Source organism: Balearica regulorum, chromosome 22 (genome assembly GCF_011004875.1).
Source record: "Balearica regulorum gibbericeps isolate bBalReg1 chromosome 22, bBalReg1.pri, whole genome shotgun sequence".
NCBI lineage: Eukaryota > Metazoa > Chordata > Aves > Gruiformes > Gruidae > Balearica > Balearica regulorum.
The window spans coordinates 6,535,154-6,547,396 of NC_046205.1; the positions used below are offsets into that span (position 1 = coordinate 6,535,154).

A 12,243-nucleotide genomic window follows, 5' to 3' on the forward strand; every position below is an offset into this window, starting at 1 on the left:
AGAAGGTTTCCCCTAAGGCAGGTGGGTGGGGAATGGAAACACCTCGTGTTTTGCGGCGCTAAGCTGCGTATTTGGACGTCCCAGCAAAGGGCAAGTCCCTGCACCCCCTCTGCCATCCCTCTGCTGACTGATCCGGTGTGGGCACAGGGACAAGGTGCCAACGCGGTTTGGCAGCTCTCAGCACCAGGGAGCCCTCGGAGGAGCTTCGGATACGTGCATGGGGCATGTCACCCTGCTGTCACCCCGCTCTGGCTCGGTGGGGTGACAGGTGAAAGGCATCAGTGCCAGATGCGAACACTAAAAGCACCCAGTGACTTCCAGTGGCCCGACCTCGGGTCCTCCATAAAGGAAAAAACTGAGCAGTGGAGCAGGCAGCCGCCAAACCAGCAGGAAAACCTCAAAGCCTCTTTAAAAGGGTCTTAATGGGAGCATCGCAGGAGGCAGCACTTGGCCACCCGCCGGGGCTTGGACCCAGCCCTGCCTTTGATCTCCAGCTCCCTGCCTGTCAACAGCATCCCGGCCATCCCGGCCATCCCACTCCAGGGCCGTGTCCCCAGGGAGGAGACCTCCCCTGCAAGCGCCGGGGCGCAGGAGTCACGGGGGCCTGGGAGCCGGCAGCCGGGGCAGCCACTCGCTCCGGCACGCTGGACAAAAATCAGAGTTTCTCTTTAATTCCCAGCAAACATGCAGTTTTCAGGCATGGAAGAAACAACCCCTTGCTGGGAAGCTGAGGCTGTCCCGGACCTGTACCACCGCGCACGTGAGCCCCTCCACCTCCCCGGCAGGGCTGGAGTTAGTGATGGTTTTGTTTTAAATCCCCTCTCCCCAAATTTCAGGGGGCCTTCTGGACGCCCCCACAAGCAAATGCAATCCCCTCTATGAGGATGCAAAGTCTGGCAAATATTCAGCTTTTATTGTGACATCCCCCGGTTTATTTGCTTTCCCACTGACACCGGTCCTGCCCCTCAACCCAGCGCTCTGCGTCCCAGGAGGCGGTGAGGTCTCCGGCACCCCGGGTTCTGCAGCACCGACTGGGGCAACCTCAGGTCACCTTGGTGCAGAGCACAGAAACACATCAGAAAGACGACGACGAACGCTCCCATTTGTCCGGCCAGCCACCTCTGATCCCAAGCCCAGATGGTGCAAGACACCCAGAGCTATTGCTCGGAGCAAGACAAAGCAGCACGACAACAAATGGCAACTGGATCGTCAGGTCTCTCGCAAGGGGCAGCGGCCCCGGCTGCTGCTTTGATGTGTGGAAGCGGGGCGGGCAGGCAGGGTGGTTGCTCTGGGTCTTGTCTCTGCAGCGATTAGCGCTTGCAGCTGGGGAACACCTCTGGATTTTGCTAATCGAGGACAACCTTGATCAACAGCGGCCAACCTCGCTCGAAAACAAACAGCCCAGCCCTAGCTCTTTAAATCAGAGGCAATGGCTTGCACACAAAGAACTACTTGTATCCTCTGATGTTAAAGGCTTCAGTAAAGAAAATATTCAGGTGGATAATCCAGCAAGCACAGCAACGAGAGCGGACAGAAGGAAGGCAGAGATCAGAACGGTTTCACTTAAAGGAGATGGAAGAAATCCACCTGTGTTTCACCATCTGCCTCTCTCACCCCAAAGGTCTCCGAACTCACCAGTATCTTTCACAAGGAGCCACCATGTGCCCAGAGGGTCCTGGGCTGGTGACAGGGATCCCCCAGGGCTCCGCCACCATCCCCACCCTCGTGGGGCAGCCGGTCCGGTCTCTGCCCTCCTGTCCGGCAGCGCTGCAGCCCTGCCTGCCCCCGGGATCCCCCCTCTGCCTCCCCCATCAGCGCATCCAGGCTGGTCCCTTTCCCAGGCTGGGCTCTGGGCGTGAGCCCAGCTTTGCCCGAGGAGGCTCTCAGGTGGGAGCTGGTTCATCGGGTCAGGCGTGCTGCAAAGCGGCAGTTGCTGCAGTGACCTGACACGGAGAACGGCCCCGATGCGAAAGGACAAAGCGACGGCATTTACCCCCCCCGCTGCCACCGAGCCAGTGAGTGCTGGGGTTGCCGGTGCTCATGGAAAAAAATAATAATCGCACCCTCTAAATAAAGCAAAACCAGTAACAGATCGAGCTGCATGTTCAATGTTAATGTTACTTATGAGTGCATTTGCCATGAAATTATTGTTAATTATTCATCCCGGCTAATGCTCAGTTACCGTTGATAGCCTTAGAAATTGCAGTGCCGCCTGAGTCACGGCAGAACGCGACATATTACAGCAATAAACAAGATCATATTCTGCCATTTAATGTTATTGTTTAATCAATGGTTGGGGTGTTTTTCCTCTCCTTTATTCAGCTGTTTTGCTTGGGTGTTTTTCTCCGGCCAGGCAGGAAGAGCCAGCAGCCCACGGTGGGCTCTGCCTGCCCGGCCGGATCCTCACCCCCGCGCTTCACTGCGGTGGCTGCCGCACCGAGCACGTGCTCTTGTCCCCACTTGGCTAATGAGTGCTATTAATGATGATCGCATCGGTCTGAAATGGCCCTGACACCTGTGGTGGGGCTCATGTGGGGTGAGAGATCCCTGGGCGGTGGGGTGAGAGATCCCTGGGCGGGGGGGTGAGGGCACCCGTCCCAGCTGGCCCCTCTCCCCCACCACCTCCCAGCTGGGGTGAAAATTTGGGACATGTTTAAATTCCTGCAGCCTGTCCCTAGCAGCCCATGGCCACAAAGAGCTCTGCTGCCTGTGGTCCCCAGGGATGTTTCATGCCCCTGGGTGTGCCCACCTGTGCCCAGCAGCCCATCTTAAATCAAGAATTTATTTATTTTTTTTAAAGCCAGGGCTTGCAGGGAGATAATTAAGCTGTCCTCCTTGCTCGCCTGCATCCAGTGCCCAGCAAACACAGCAGGAGTTTTGCCGTTGACTTGCTGGGTGCAAGGACAAGCCCTTCCCCAGGCAGCGGAGACCTCGTAACACCCCGTGCATCCCAAAAACCACCTGCCCGGCCACAGCGCTCCCACCTCCGGCCAAAGCCATCACTCATGCCCAGCTCCAGGGGCTGCTCCGATGTTCAGTGGCTTTTTTCTGGCAGACCTGAGCCTCTGGCCAGCGGTTTGTCACCACGGCTGGTCCAAGCCCAGCCCAGAGCTGCCTGTGGGAGCGATGCCGCCCCAGGGGTGATGCATGATGCAGCCCCTACTCCCCCCTTAGCAGTGCTGTGCCCAAGGAGCAGGAGAACAGCCACTCTGGCCATCACTTCTTAGGGACAGAAATTTTTATTCATTGCAAGGATACCCTCAGGACCAGCTAAGCCAGCCCAGCTGGGACAGGCTCGACCTCCAGATACCGCTGCCAGTCCACAGCCGCCGTGGAACTGCTTGTCCCTGTCAGCTCTCGGGGACTGCACGTGTCCTACAGCACCGGGTTTACCCCAAATTCAGCAGAACAACGTAACGTGCCTTCCCCAGGACGGGAGACACAGAGAGCCCTCGGGCACAGCCCGACTCCGAGGTGCTGCCACCTCCAGCGCTCCTACACCGGGGGGGCGGAGGACGAAGATGATGAGGAGGGCGCAGGGCAGGTGAGCAGCTTCTGCCTTCCCCTGGACAGATCTAGGGAAGAGCCTCCTCCTCGGGCAGCGTGCTGGGGCCGGAGGCCGTGGGGGGGATGGAGGCTGTGGGGGGTTTGTAGTCTGCCCCATGGAAAACTTGCCCCCCTGTGCCTGCAGGCTCGGCACAGGAGAGCGTGCCGTCCTGGCTGTGCCGGCGGCTCTCCCCACCGCCGGCCAGGACACACTCGTGGCACCGCTTGCCGATCAGGTAGGCGGCCTCAACAAGGCTCAGCACGACACAGACGCAGGCGGTGACCACCATGAAGAGGGTGAAGATGTTCTTCTCGGTGGGCCGGGAGATGAAACAGTCCACCACGTTGGGGCAGGGGGGCAGATCGCACTTCACCACCCGGGGCAGGGTGTAGTTCCTGTAGAAGCGGTAGAAGATGTAGAGGAAGACCACGTCCACGCCAGCCTTGAAGACAAGGCTGAGCAGGTAGGTCCACCACAGCCCCCCCCGCTTCTTGCCCGGGTTGAGGTAGATGTGGCGGCAGTCATCCCCGCCGGTGGCATGGTGCCTCTGCTGCTTGGCCTCCCGGTAGGCCACGTGCATGATGACCAGGAGAGATGGGCAGGTCACCAAGATGAGCTGCAGGGCCCAGAGGCGGATGTGGGAGACGGGGAAGAAGTGGTCGAAGCAGACGTTCCCGCAGCCCGGCTGCCGCGTGTTGCAGTCAAAGTCCTTGTGGTCATCGCTCCAGACCCGCTCGGCTGCCACAACGTAGACCAGCAGGCGGAAGATAAAGATGAGGGAGAGCCAGACGCGGCCGAAGGCTGTGGAGTACTTGTTGACCCCACTGAGGAGCCCTTCAAACACCTCCCAGTTCATGGTGCCCCGATCCCCTTAGCGAGCCTGGGGGGAGAGAGAAGATACAGTCACATCACCCAAGCAGCGAGAGATCCCCATGGGTGCACCCATGTGCCCTAAAGCTGCGCTCCCACCTCGGTGGCCTCGGGGACTGTCTCTGACCTTTGCTCGCACGCAGGGACACGCACCGACACGTGCCCCGGCACAGACCTGGTCTGGGCGACGTGTCTCTTCAGAGCACCATCCCCCTCTGCGGGGTCCCGCCAAAGCTTGCCAGTTCTGCCGCAGGAAAAGCATCCTTCAGCCCGTGCCCGCCGCCATCCATGCCCTGCTCAGCCCTCCGTCGTCCTGCACCACCCGCCCCATCCCTTGCCTCCTTGCACAGGTATTTGTTATTAATTTTCCTTACGTTGCCAGGCCCGGCCCAGGCAGACAACAAATAGGAGCAGCCGTGCCATGACTCACCCGGCAGCTCTGCGGCTCTGCTGCCACGTCCGCTCCCATCGCTGGAATCTGCCGTCGCCTCCGCTCTCCCACCCAGGCAGCGCGGGAGGAACCCTGCACCGACCTGCGCCGTGCCCACGCGCCGGGAGAGGCCACGCCGGGCACGGCACAGCACGGCGAGAGGACACCGTGGAGCAGAGGCAGTGGGTGAGCTGGGGGGGCTGCACAGCCCCAGGCAGTGCCGAGGTGCTGGCCCAGGGCTGGGCGGCCGCAATAACCCATCGTCATCAGCTCTGACCGATCTCAGCGCGTACCAGCACCAGGACCCCAAGCAGCCGGATCGCATCACGCTGCATAAACACACCCTACGTGGCACACGGCTGCAGCCGAGCGGGACTCCCGGGGCTGCATTTGGCATCGACTCTCCTTAAACGTTTTATCTATCAGTAAAATAACAAGATACCTCCTCGCTGGCAGCGCTTTTGGGGGTGAACACATCCCACTGCTCCACACGCGCCCGTGCAGCACGCCTGCTCACGGGGCTGAGGTGGCTGCGGACGCTCCGGGCGCACGTACCTCCCACGGGAGCCGGCAGCTCCCATCTCACCGGGGCAATCCCCAGGGAAACACACGCAACCCCCAGATTTCTCCTTCCCCATGCACACTTCCAGCAGCAGCCCAGGGTGCACCCATCACCCTGACGTCGGGTCGGGCTCTGCGGCGTGTGGCAGACGCCCCTTCCTCAGCCCCAGCCCCACCTTACCGGGGCCGGGGGCTGCAGCAGAGGAGTGTTTTCATGCCACTTACCTGCGGGGGGTCCCTCTGCCGAGGCCGGCGCTGCTGCCGGTCGGTGCTTGCCCGTGAGCGCATCGCTGGGTGCAAGAAGCGCCGGCGCCGCATGAGTCACCCTTGGGCTCCTGGGAGCGAGGAGGAGATTCCCAGGGGGAAGGGACAAGGTTTGAGGCAGATCCCCACGTGTCCCGTAGGCTGCCAAATTTCCTGGGGCGAAGGGGTGTCCTGCTGGGTGCAGGGGCCCAATCCTGCAGGGAAGGGCTGCATCGGCTGCCCCACCGCGGAGAACACTGCGTGCTGGGGTGTCTGCCCCCAGCCGCCGCAGGAATGCCAGGACGCCCGGCACAGCCTGGGGTCCCCCATCCCCTCCCTGCGCCCATCTTTGCTTGCTCAGGGCTGACGTGGCCGAAGCTCCGGGAGCCCTTGCCCAAGGCACTGGGAGCCGCTCAGCTAAACATCCTCCCTTTATAATCCCTTTTTATTCAAACTTTGCACCGTGGCAATGACTTAAGAGAAGCCTTTATCCCTCCCCACCTTCTGACGAGCGGGCGGCAGCTGATTATTTCATTGGGAATTAATTAACCACTTTTCCTCTGCTCCCCTCGCTTGCAAGCTGGCACAAGTCTCTTCCCCATCACCCCATCCCCAAAGCCTGAGCACCCTCCCAAAAGAGCCCCCAGCTCAGAGAACCCCCCTCTTTGAGGCCTGATCCCCGGCTCGCAGCTCTGGGGCGCAGCGGGGAGCACAGAGCGGGGGTATGGGGGGTCCCAGGAGCGGGTGCTGCCGCGTGGGGCACGGGAGCTCAGGTACGGCTGGAGTCATTTGAGGAGCAAACACACGTTTCATTTGCAATTCCACTGGGTTTTAAAAAAAATGTAGACAAACAAATCTAAACAGCTGTAAAGTAAATTACCACTGTTTGCGGATGGCTCCAGGGAAGAGTTCTGCAGTTTGAAATCAAACAAGCCCATTTTTATTTTTTTTAACATGCCTGCGCGGTGGCTGTGCTGCGAAGGGGGTTCCCAGGGTCTGTGTCCCCCCGCGGGCAGGCAGGGAGGGCACGGAGCAGCACCCATCCCAGCGGTGGGTGGGGGGAGCGCTCTGCCCTGGGTGCCCCCAGGGTCGCAGGTGTCCAAAGGGGCTCTCGTGGCTTGTTGCTTTCTGGGTTAAAATCCCCTCTTTTGGGGAGCTGCCAGTTTCCGCCAGCATTGGGGTCCAGGCAGAGCACCCCTCCACAGCACCCCACGGCCCTCCTGGAAGCGTGGGCATGGCCACCGTGGCCCCCTCTCATCCCCCTGCCCTGCTCGGACGGCAGGAGAAGGTGAGCGGCCACGCAACTTCCCTCCGCATCCTGCTGGTCGGGACTGTCCGGCCCAGCCGGAGCAGAGATCAGCCCCGTCTGCTGGAAAACACCTGGTGGGAGCACAAAAAAAATAAACAAGGAGGGAAAAAACCACAGAGTGAGGTGAAGCAAGAGGCAGGAGCTGCTCTGCCGTCGTCTCTCCCTCCTGAGCAGCAGACAGGGCTGACACCCAGCGAGAGCCCCAGCGTACAGCCGTGCAGCCGTGCCGCAGCCAGCGGCTCGTGGCGCATCCTCTGCCCTCGGGCTGGTGGGCACCGAGCTTCCGCAGCCAGAGCTGCTGTCCCGCTGCTTACACTTGCTGGAGATTTCCATTTCCCAGAGGCAGAAGGGGGGTGCCGACGGCTGCACCCTCCGCTGGCAGAAACCAGCCAGCCCGGGCGAGTCCACAGCACTGGGGACGTGGAGGTGTATTAATGGCAGCACTTTATCTTCCAGGAACAAGCCCCATTAGTACATTTTCACTACAACATGAAATATTAATAACACTTTGCATTTATATAGCGTCATTCATCCAGGAGTCACCAGCCAAGCTCTTGACATGAATCAAACACCACAGCCAGCTCCAGAGGCGGCAGGTAAATAGGATTATACCCATTTTCCTGCTGCACACACTGAGGCACAGGGTTTCTTCCAGAGCACCCGTGCTTTGTGCCAATGCCTGCGACGGGTGAGACCACCAGCGCTCTTCTGCCTGCTGTCCAAGACACCCTCTTTTGCTTTAAAAAGCATTCCCCCTTGTCCTCTCACTCCGTGCCCTTGTAAACGGTCCCCCGCCAGCTTTCTTGTGAGCCCCTTCAGGTATCGCAAGGCTGCTATAAGGTCCAACTGAGGAAATTTTGAGGGACAAAGCTCGAAAACACACGGCGAACAGCTGCTCCCGAGCGGCACTGGCTGGTGCTGAGCTGCTGCAGCGTCACTAATATTGTGCTGATGGTGCAGGGAGGAGAGTTGCTCCGTGCAGTTAGGAAACCTGTCAGCCCACAGACAGCCGGGACCTGATACAACCCGAGGGCTTACAGCATGAAAGAGCAAGCAGAAAACCAGTGGGGAAAGGGCTATTTTCATCTTATTAAAGAGCCTTACATTTAAACTTTCCTTCAGGTCTGTGGCACAAGATGATTGCAAAGGCTTTTACACACTAACTCAGCAGGAATCGCTTCTGCCTTCGGTGCTGTTGCATGCAGATGGCTGGTTAGCAGGGCGGAATCCCATTATTGATACTGGATAAATAAAATAAAAAAAATAGGTCCTGGGTGAGGGTCCAGAGCGGGTGGTGAGTGGCAGGGAAGCACTGTTTGCACAGACCAGCCGCCCGCTGCTCCCTTTACCCAGCACCGCTGTTATTTAAAGGCGGCACCTTGTTTGCAGATAATTAAAAAAACCCAAACAAATTAGTGAAAACTAAACACACAGAGGAGGCTGGATGTTGGCTTAAACCGCTGGGAAAGTCGTGTGAGCATCCATCGCTGTTGCAGCCAAACCGACCGCTCCGTGCCTGGGTCAGCCCTGGTGCCCCCCCCCTTCCCCGGCCCCACGCTGCCAACGCCTTGGGAATATTGCAGAAATCCCAGGGATCTCCTAGGGGGGCTCCCAGACCTTTTTGGCCTCCACCTCTGGCAGGGGATGGCAGCAAAAGGTGGTGAAAGGTCCTGCAGACGCTGGTGGCTCAGGGACACGTGCCGTGGGACTGCCCTCCCATCGCCCAGCAGACGTAGGAAGAGCCAGCGCAGCCCCAGCACCACAGCTGGGGACCCAGCAGGAAGGGAGAAGGGCACGAGGGCTTCAAACCTTGTTTTTAACAGGTCCCACCGGGTCCTGGGGAGGTTCTCACCAATGCACGTCATGCAGCGCTGCTGGGGAAGGAGCGAGGCTACCGCTGCAGCGGTGCAGGGGACGCGGTTCTGCTGCGGCCGGACCTGCGGGTAGCGCTGGGCAAGGGGAGCTGCAGCCCAGAGCAGCCACGTGCCGTACCCCATGGCACCCGCCAGCACCCGCCCCAGCACCGAGGCGCTGGAAGGACCTTTTGCTGCCTTGTGCCAGCATCAATCCCGAGCTGCCCTAAGAGCCGCCGATATTAATGCTTCCTCTGGCACAGGTTTCCTTCACGTGGCCAGGACGGTGGTTTGCAGATATGCTGGGTCTGTTCAGGAGCTCTCCTACAGCAAGTGCCTGTCCAAGGACTGTCTGGATGACAGCAGGCAAACGCTCCACGGCCCAGCCGGGTAGTGGCCATCTAACATGACCAGGACCCATTAATCTGCTAATATTTATAAGGGAGCCCGCAGGGAGTAACCGCATTTCTAGGGAGAGCTTAATTAATCATGGAATCAAACTGACTCGATGAGATGGTTTGCTACCGAGGAAATAAATTTGCATGGTCAGTGGTGGCTGAGGATGGGGACGAGGGTAGCAGGGACCTAAATCGGGGAAGTTGGTGGTGGTGAGCAGAGAGGGGACAGGGCAAGCAGGGGGACAGGGCACAGCTGTCCTGCAAAACCTTTCTCAGTGCTGGGAAGCAAGTGAGGGGGCACAGAGGGGAGATGCTGCTGTGGCACTTCGCCCCAGGAGGGCAGAAATAAGAGTGTTACCAGTCCGTGCAGACCGTGTCCCTGCAGTGATGGCAAGGGAAGAACGTGGAGGGCAAACTCACAAGCTGGAGGGGACTGTGGGCAGTCACCCAGTCCTAAAACCCAGGTGGGGAGGTTCAGGGTCCCGGGATGCTCTTAAGGTAGAAGCAGAGTCCGACCCAGCCCTCAGCCCCTGCTGACTGCCGTGAAGGGGCCGGGGTAAGTCTGTGTTGGGTCCTTTGGCCAAATAATCATCGTGCAAATGACATCTTTGCCCTTGCTGCTGACCTTGGCAGCATTCAAATGGGCGACCCGCAGGTCAAAGTCTTTATATCCTATTACCAGTCTCCTGAGTCATGCCTGTCTCCTGGCAAGTTATATTATTTTGAAATGGCAGCTAAATGGGAAAGAGGTCGTGCTCCCAATACGGTGACAATAGGACATGACAGCACTTTTCTGAGTGATTAAGCCTCAGGTGATGTCAGGGCTACAAGACAAGTGGCTGAAGGCTGGAAGACTTTAATCACCTCGGACATGTCATCACATCCTCACACTCCATCCTGCCGGGGTGGGCTTTTAGTGCAAAACGGGAGCAATAGAAAAAATAATCAAGCCCAACCTGTGCACTCACCAGTTAGTTATCCATGCTGCAGGTACCGCTGTTAATAATCAGCTGGAGCAGCCTGTTGGTCCTCAAAGATCATTCTGCAATAAATAAGCTCTGATACCTTAAAATAACTGGGGCCACTGGAGCAGACGCTAGATGGCATTGGGAGAACGTGCCGTGCGGTGCCGGCCACCTTCCGTGGAACAGTCTGGCAAAGCAGAGCAGAAAACTCAGGATGACGGAGCAGAAAATGTCTCTGCCGGGGAGAAGCTGCCAGCTCACCTTCAGCCTCACACCAGCCTCGCAGTGGGGCGGCTTCCTGGGGCTGAGGGTGGCGGAGCTCACGGTGCTTAGCCTCTTGGCTGAGCTAATAAAATAGTTTTCCCATATATATATATATATATATATATTTTTTTTTTTAAAATAAGGAGCTGGGGGCTGGACCCTGCATGGCCGCTCACAGCTCCCCAGAGCCCAGCGGTCCCTGCCGACACCAGCGTGGCTGTGCAGGGCTCCGTGTGTGCTGGGTTAGCGTGCACCCGGCTGCCCTGCGCGAGGGATGGCTACGACGAGCGGGGCTTTAAAGTGAGTTCAAAGCTGACTGCTGCTGCTGCCCCATCCCTCCCCTGCTGACACCAGAAACCTGCCAGCTCCCTTCACATGAAAAGGAAGATTTTTCTCCTGCAGACTGGGCACGTGCTTTCCCGGCCACTGGTAGACAGAGGGGTCCACAGGGGAGCAGGGAAACGTCCGACGTGGGGACTCGGGGGCTGCAGCCCCACAGCCCGGCAGAGGCTTCAGGCACCACGGGAGGCAGCTGAGGATTTTCCCTGGAGAGGGCAGGGGACGGGCAGGTTTGCTCATGCAGGAGAAGGCAGAGCAGCAGCAGGGGCTAAGACGCCCCAATCCACCCCAACTCGATGCCTTGGGAACCCCAAGAAGGCAGACCCTGCCTCTAGCCCCACATGCCTGGCCCTGGGGTGGTTTGCCTCGAGAGGTCTCTGCCAGGGACAGACTCCACATCCCAGCACCGGCATTTCACCCCAGGGCAGCGTTTGCAGCTGCAGCTTCCAGCCAGCTCGGGGCTGTGAGGGCAACAGGGCATCCGCACCCAGAAGGCTGAGCCTTTCAACCCCTGCGCTGGGGGGGTGCCCCGGGCCAGCTCCCCCCAACACTGCGGATCTCACCCGTGGGATCGATCCCTGCATGTCCCCCTTGCAGCCTGGCAGGACCCACCGACCCTGCTCCCATCCTGGAGCCTCGGGTGTCCCTCTGCCTTCCTGGGCACAGCCTGCCAGCGGGCGAGGGTGATCTGGCACCTCCGGACCCTCTCTGGGGGGGACGCTGTCCCCCAGCAGTGCCCACACCAGCCCCTTCATGTCCAGAGTGAGGGGGAGCGCTGTCAGCCCTGCGGCAGCCCCAGGGCCGTGCTGTTCAGCAGGGTGTTTCCCCCCATTCCCACCAGGTAGTTCTCCCCTATCCTGATCAACCCCTCCCTCCAGATGAGCCCACCAAGGTCTGTTTTGCTGTCTGTCCACCCACCCCTCTGCATCTCACTCACCCCCTCGCCTGGGTGCATCAGTATTTATCTGTCTCACCGCAGCATCCCTATGGGAACAAACCTGGGGATATTCCTAGTGGGGCGGCATGCTCAGCACCCCCAGACCTGCAACACCGGCTTGGAGCCAGAAGCTGTTTGCAGCAGCCGGGATCAATTGGGCTCTTTCCCCTTCTGCCCCCATCACCCACCAGCCTCCTTCCACCCCACAGGGACAGCGTGTCCTTCCCCAAAATCACCTCCCACATCCCTGCTGAGCTGACTTTTGCGCTTTATCTCCTAAACGCCACATCGCACAGGCAGTCCAACAGCCACAATACATCTCTTGATTGCAGCTTGCTCCCTTCCAGCCAGCCCCAGCCTTGCAGCCCGCATCTCCCCTCTGCGCTGTCGCTGGCAGATGGCACGGCGTGGCACAGCACGGCACGGCACAGCACTACCGCAGCCCGCCCGCTCCTCCCATCCTGGGGATAATCCAAAAACCTCTAGCCCTCTGGAAAATGGAATGGCCAGAGTTTGCGTTGCTCTGC

General features: G+C 59.3%; 1 protein-coding gene across 2 annotated transcripts; it reads right to left on the reverse strand.

The window, feature by feature from the left end:
- Nucleotides 1-3,231: 3,231 nt before the first annotated feature.
- LOC142604781 (gap junction beta-5 protein-like) lies at nt 3,232-5,817 on the reverse strand. 2 transcript variants are annotated; one of them, XM_075773710.1, is made up of 2 exons: nt 4,848-5,817; nt 3,232-4,427 (listed from the first exon to the last, which is right to left on the reverse strand). In XM_075773710.1, the coding sequence occupies exon 2, from the start codon at nt 4,401-4,403 to the stop codon at nt 3,576-3,578; it is 828 nt and encodes a 275-aa protein (XP_075629825.1). In that variant the 5' UTR covers nt 4,404-4,427; nt 4,848-5,817; the 3' UTR covers nt 3,232-3,575. The 2 variants fall into 2 exon arrangements, with proteins under 2 accessions (XP_075629825.1, XP_075629823.1); XM_075773708.1 differs by lacking the exon at nt 4,848-5,817 and adding an exon at nt 4,517-4,721.
- Nucleotides 5,818-12,243: the final 6,426 nt, after the last annotated feature.

What these genes read in the sequence shown, in the direction of transcription:
- LOC142604781 (XM_075773710.1), bottom strand. Translation starts at nt 4,403, where the DNA reads ATGAACTGGGAGGTGTTTGAAGGGCTCCTCAGTGGGGTCAACAAGTAC.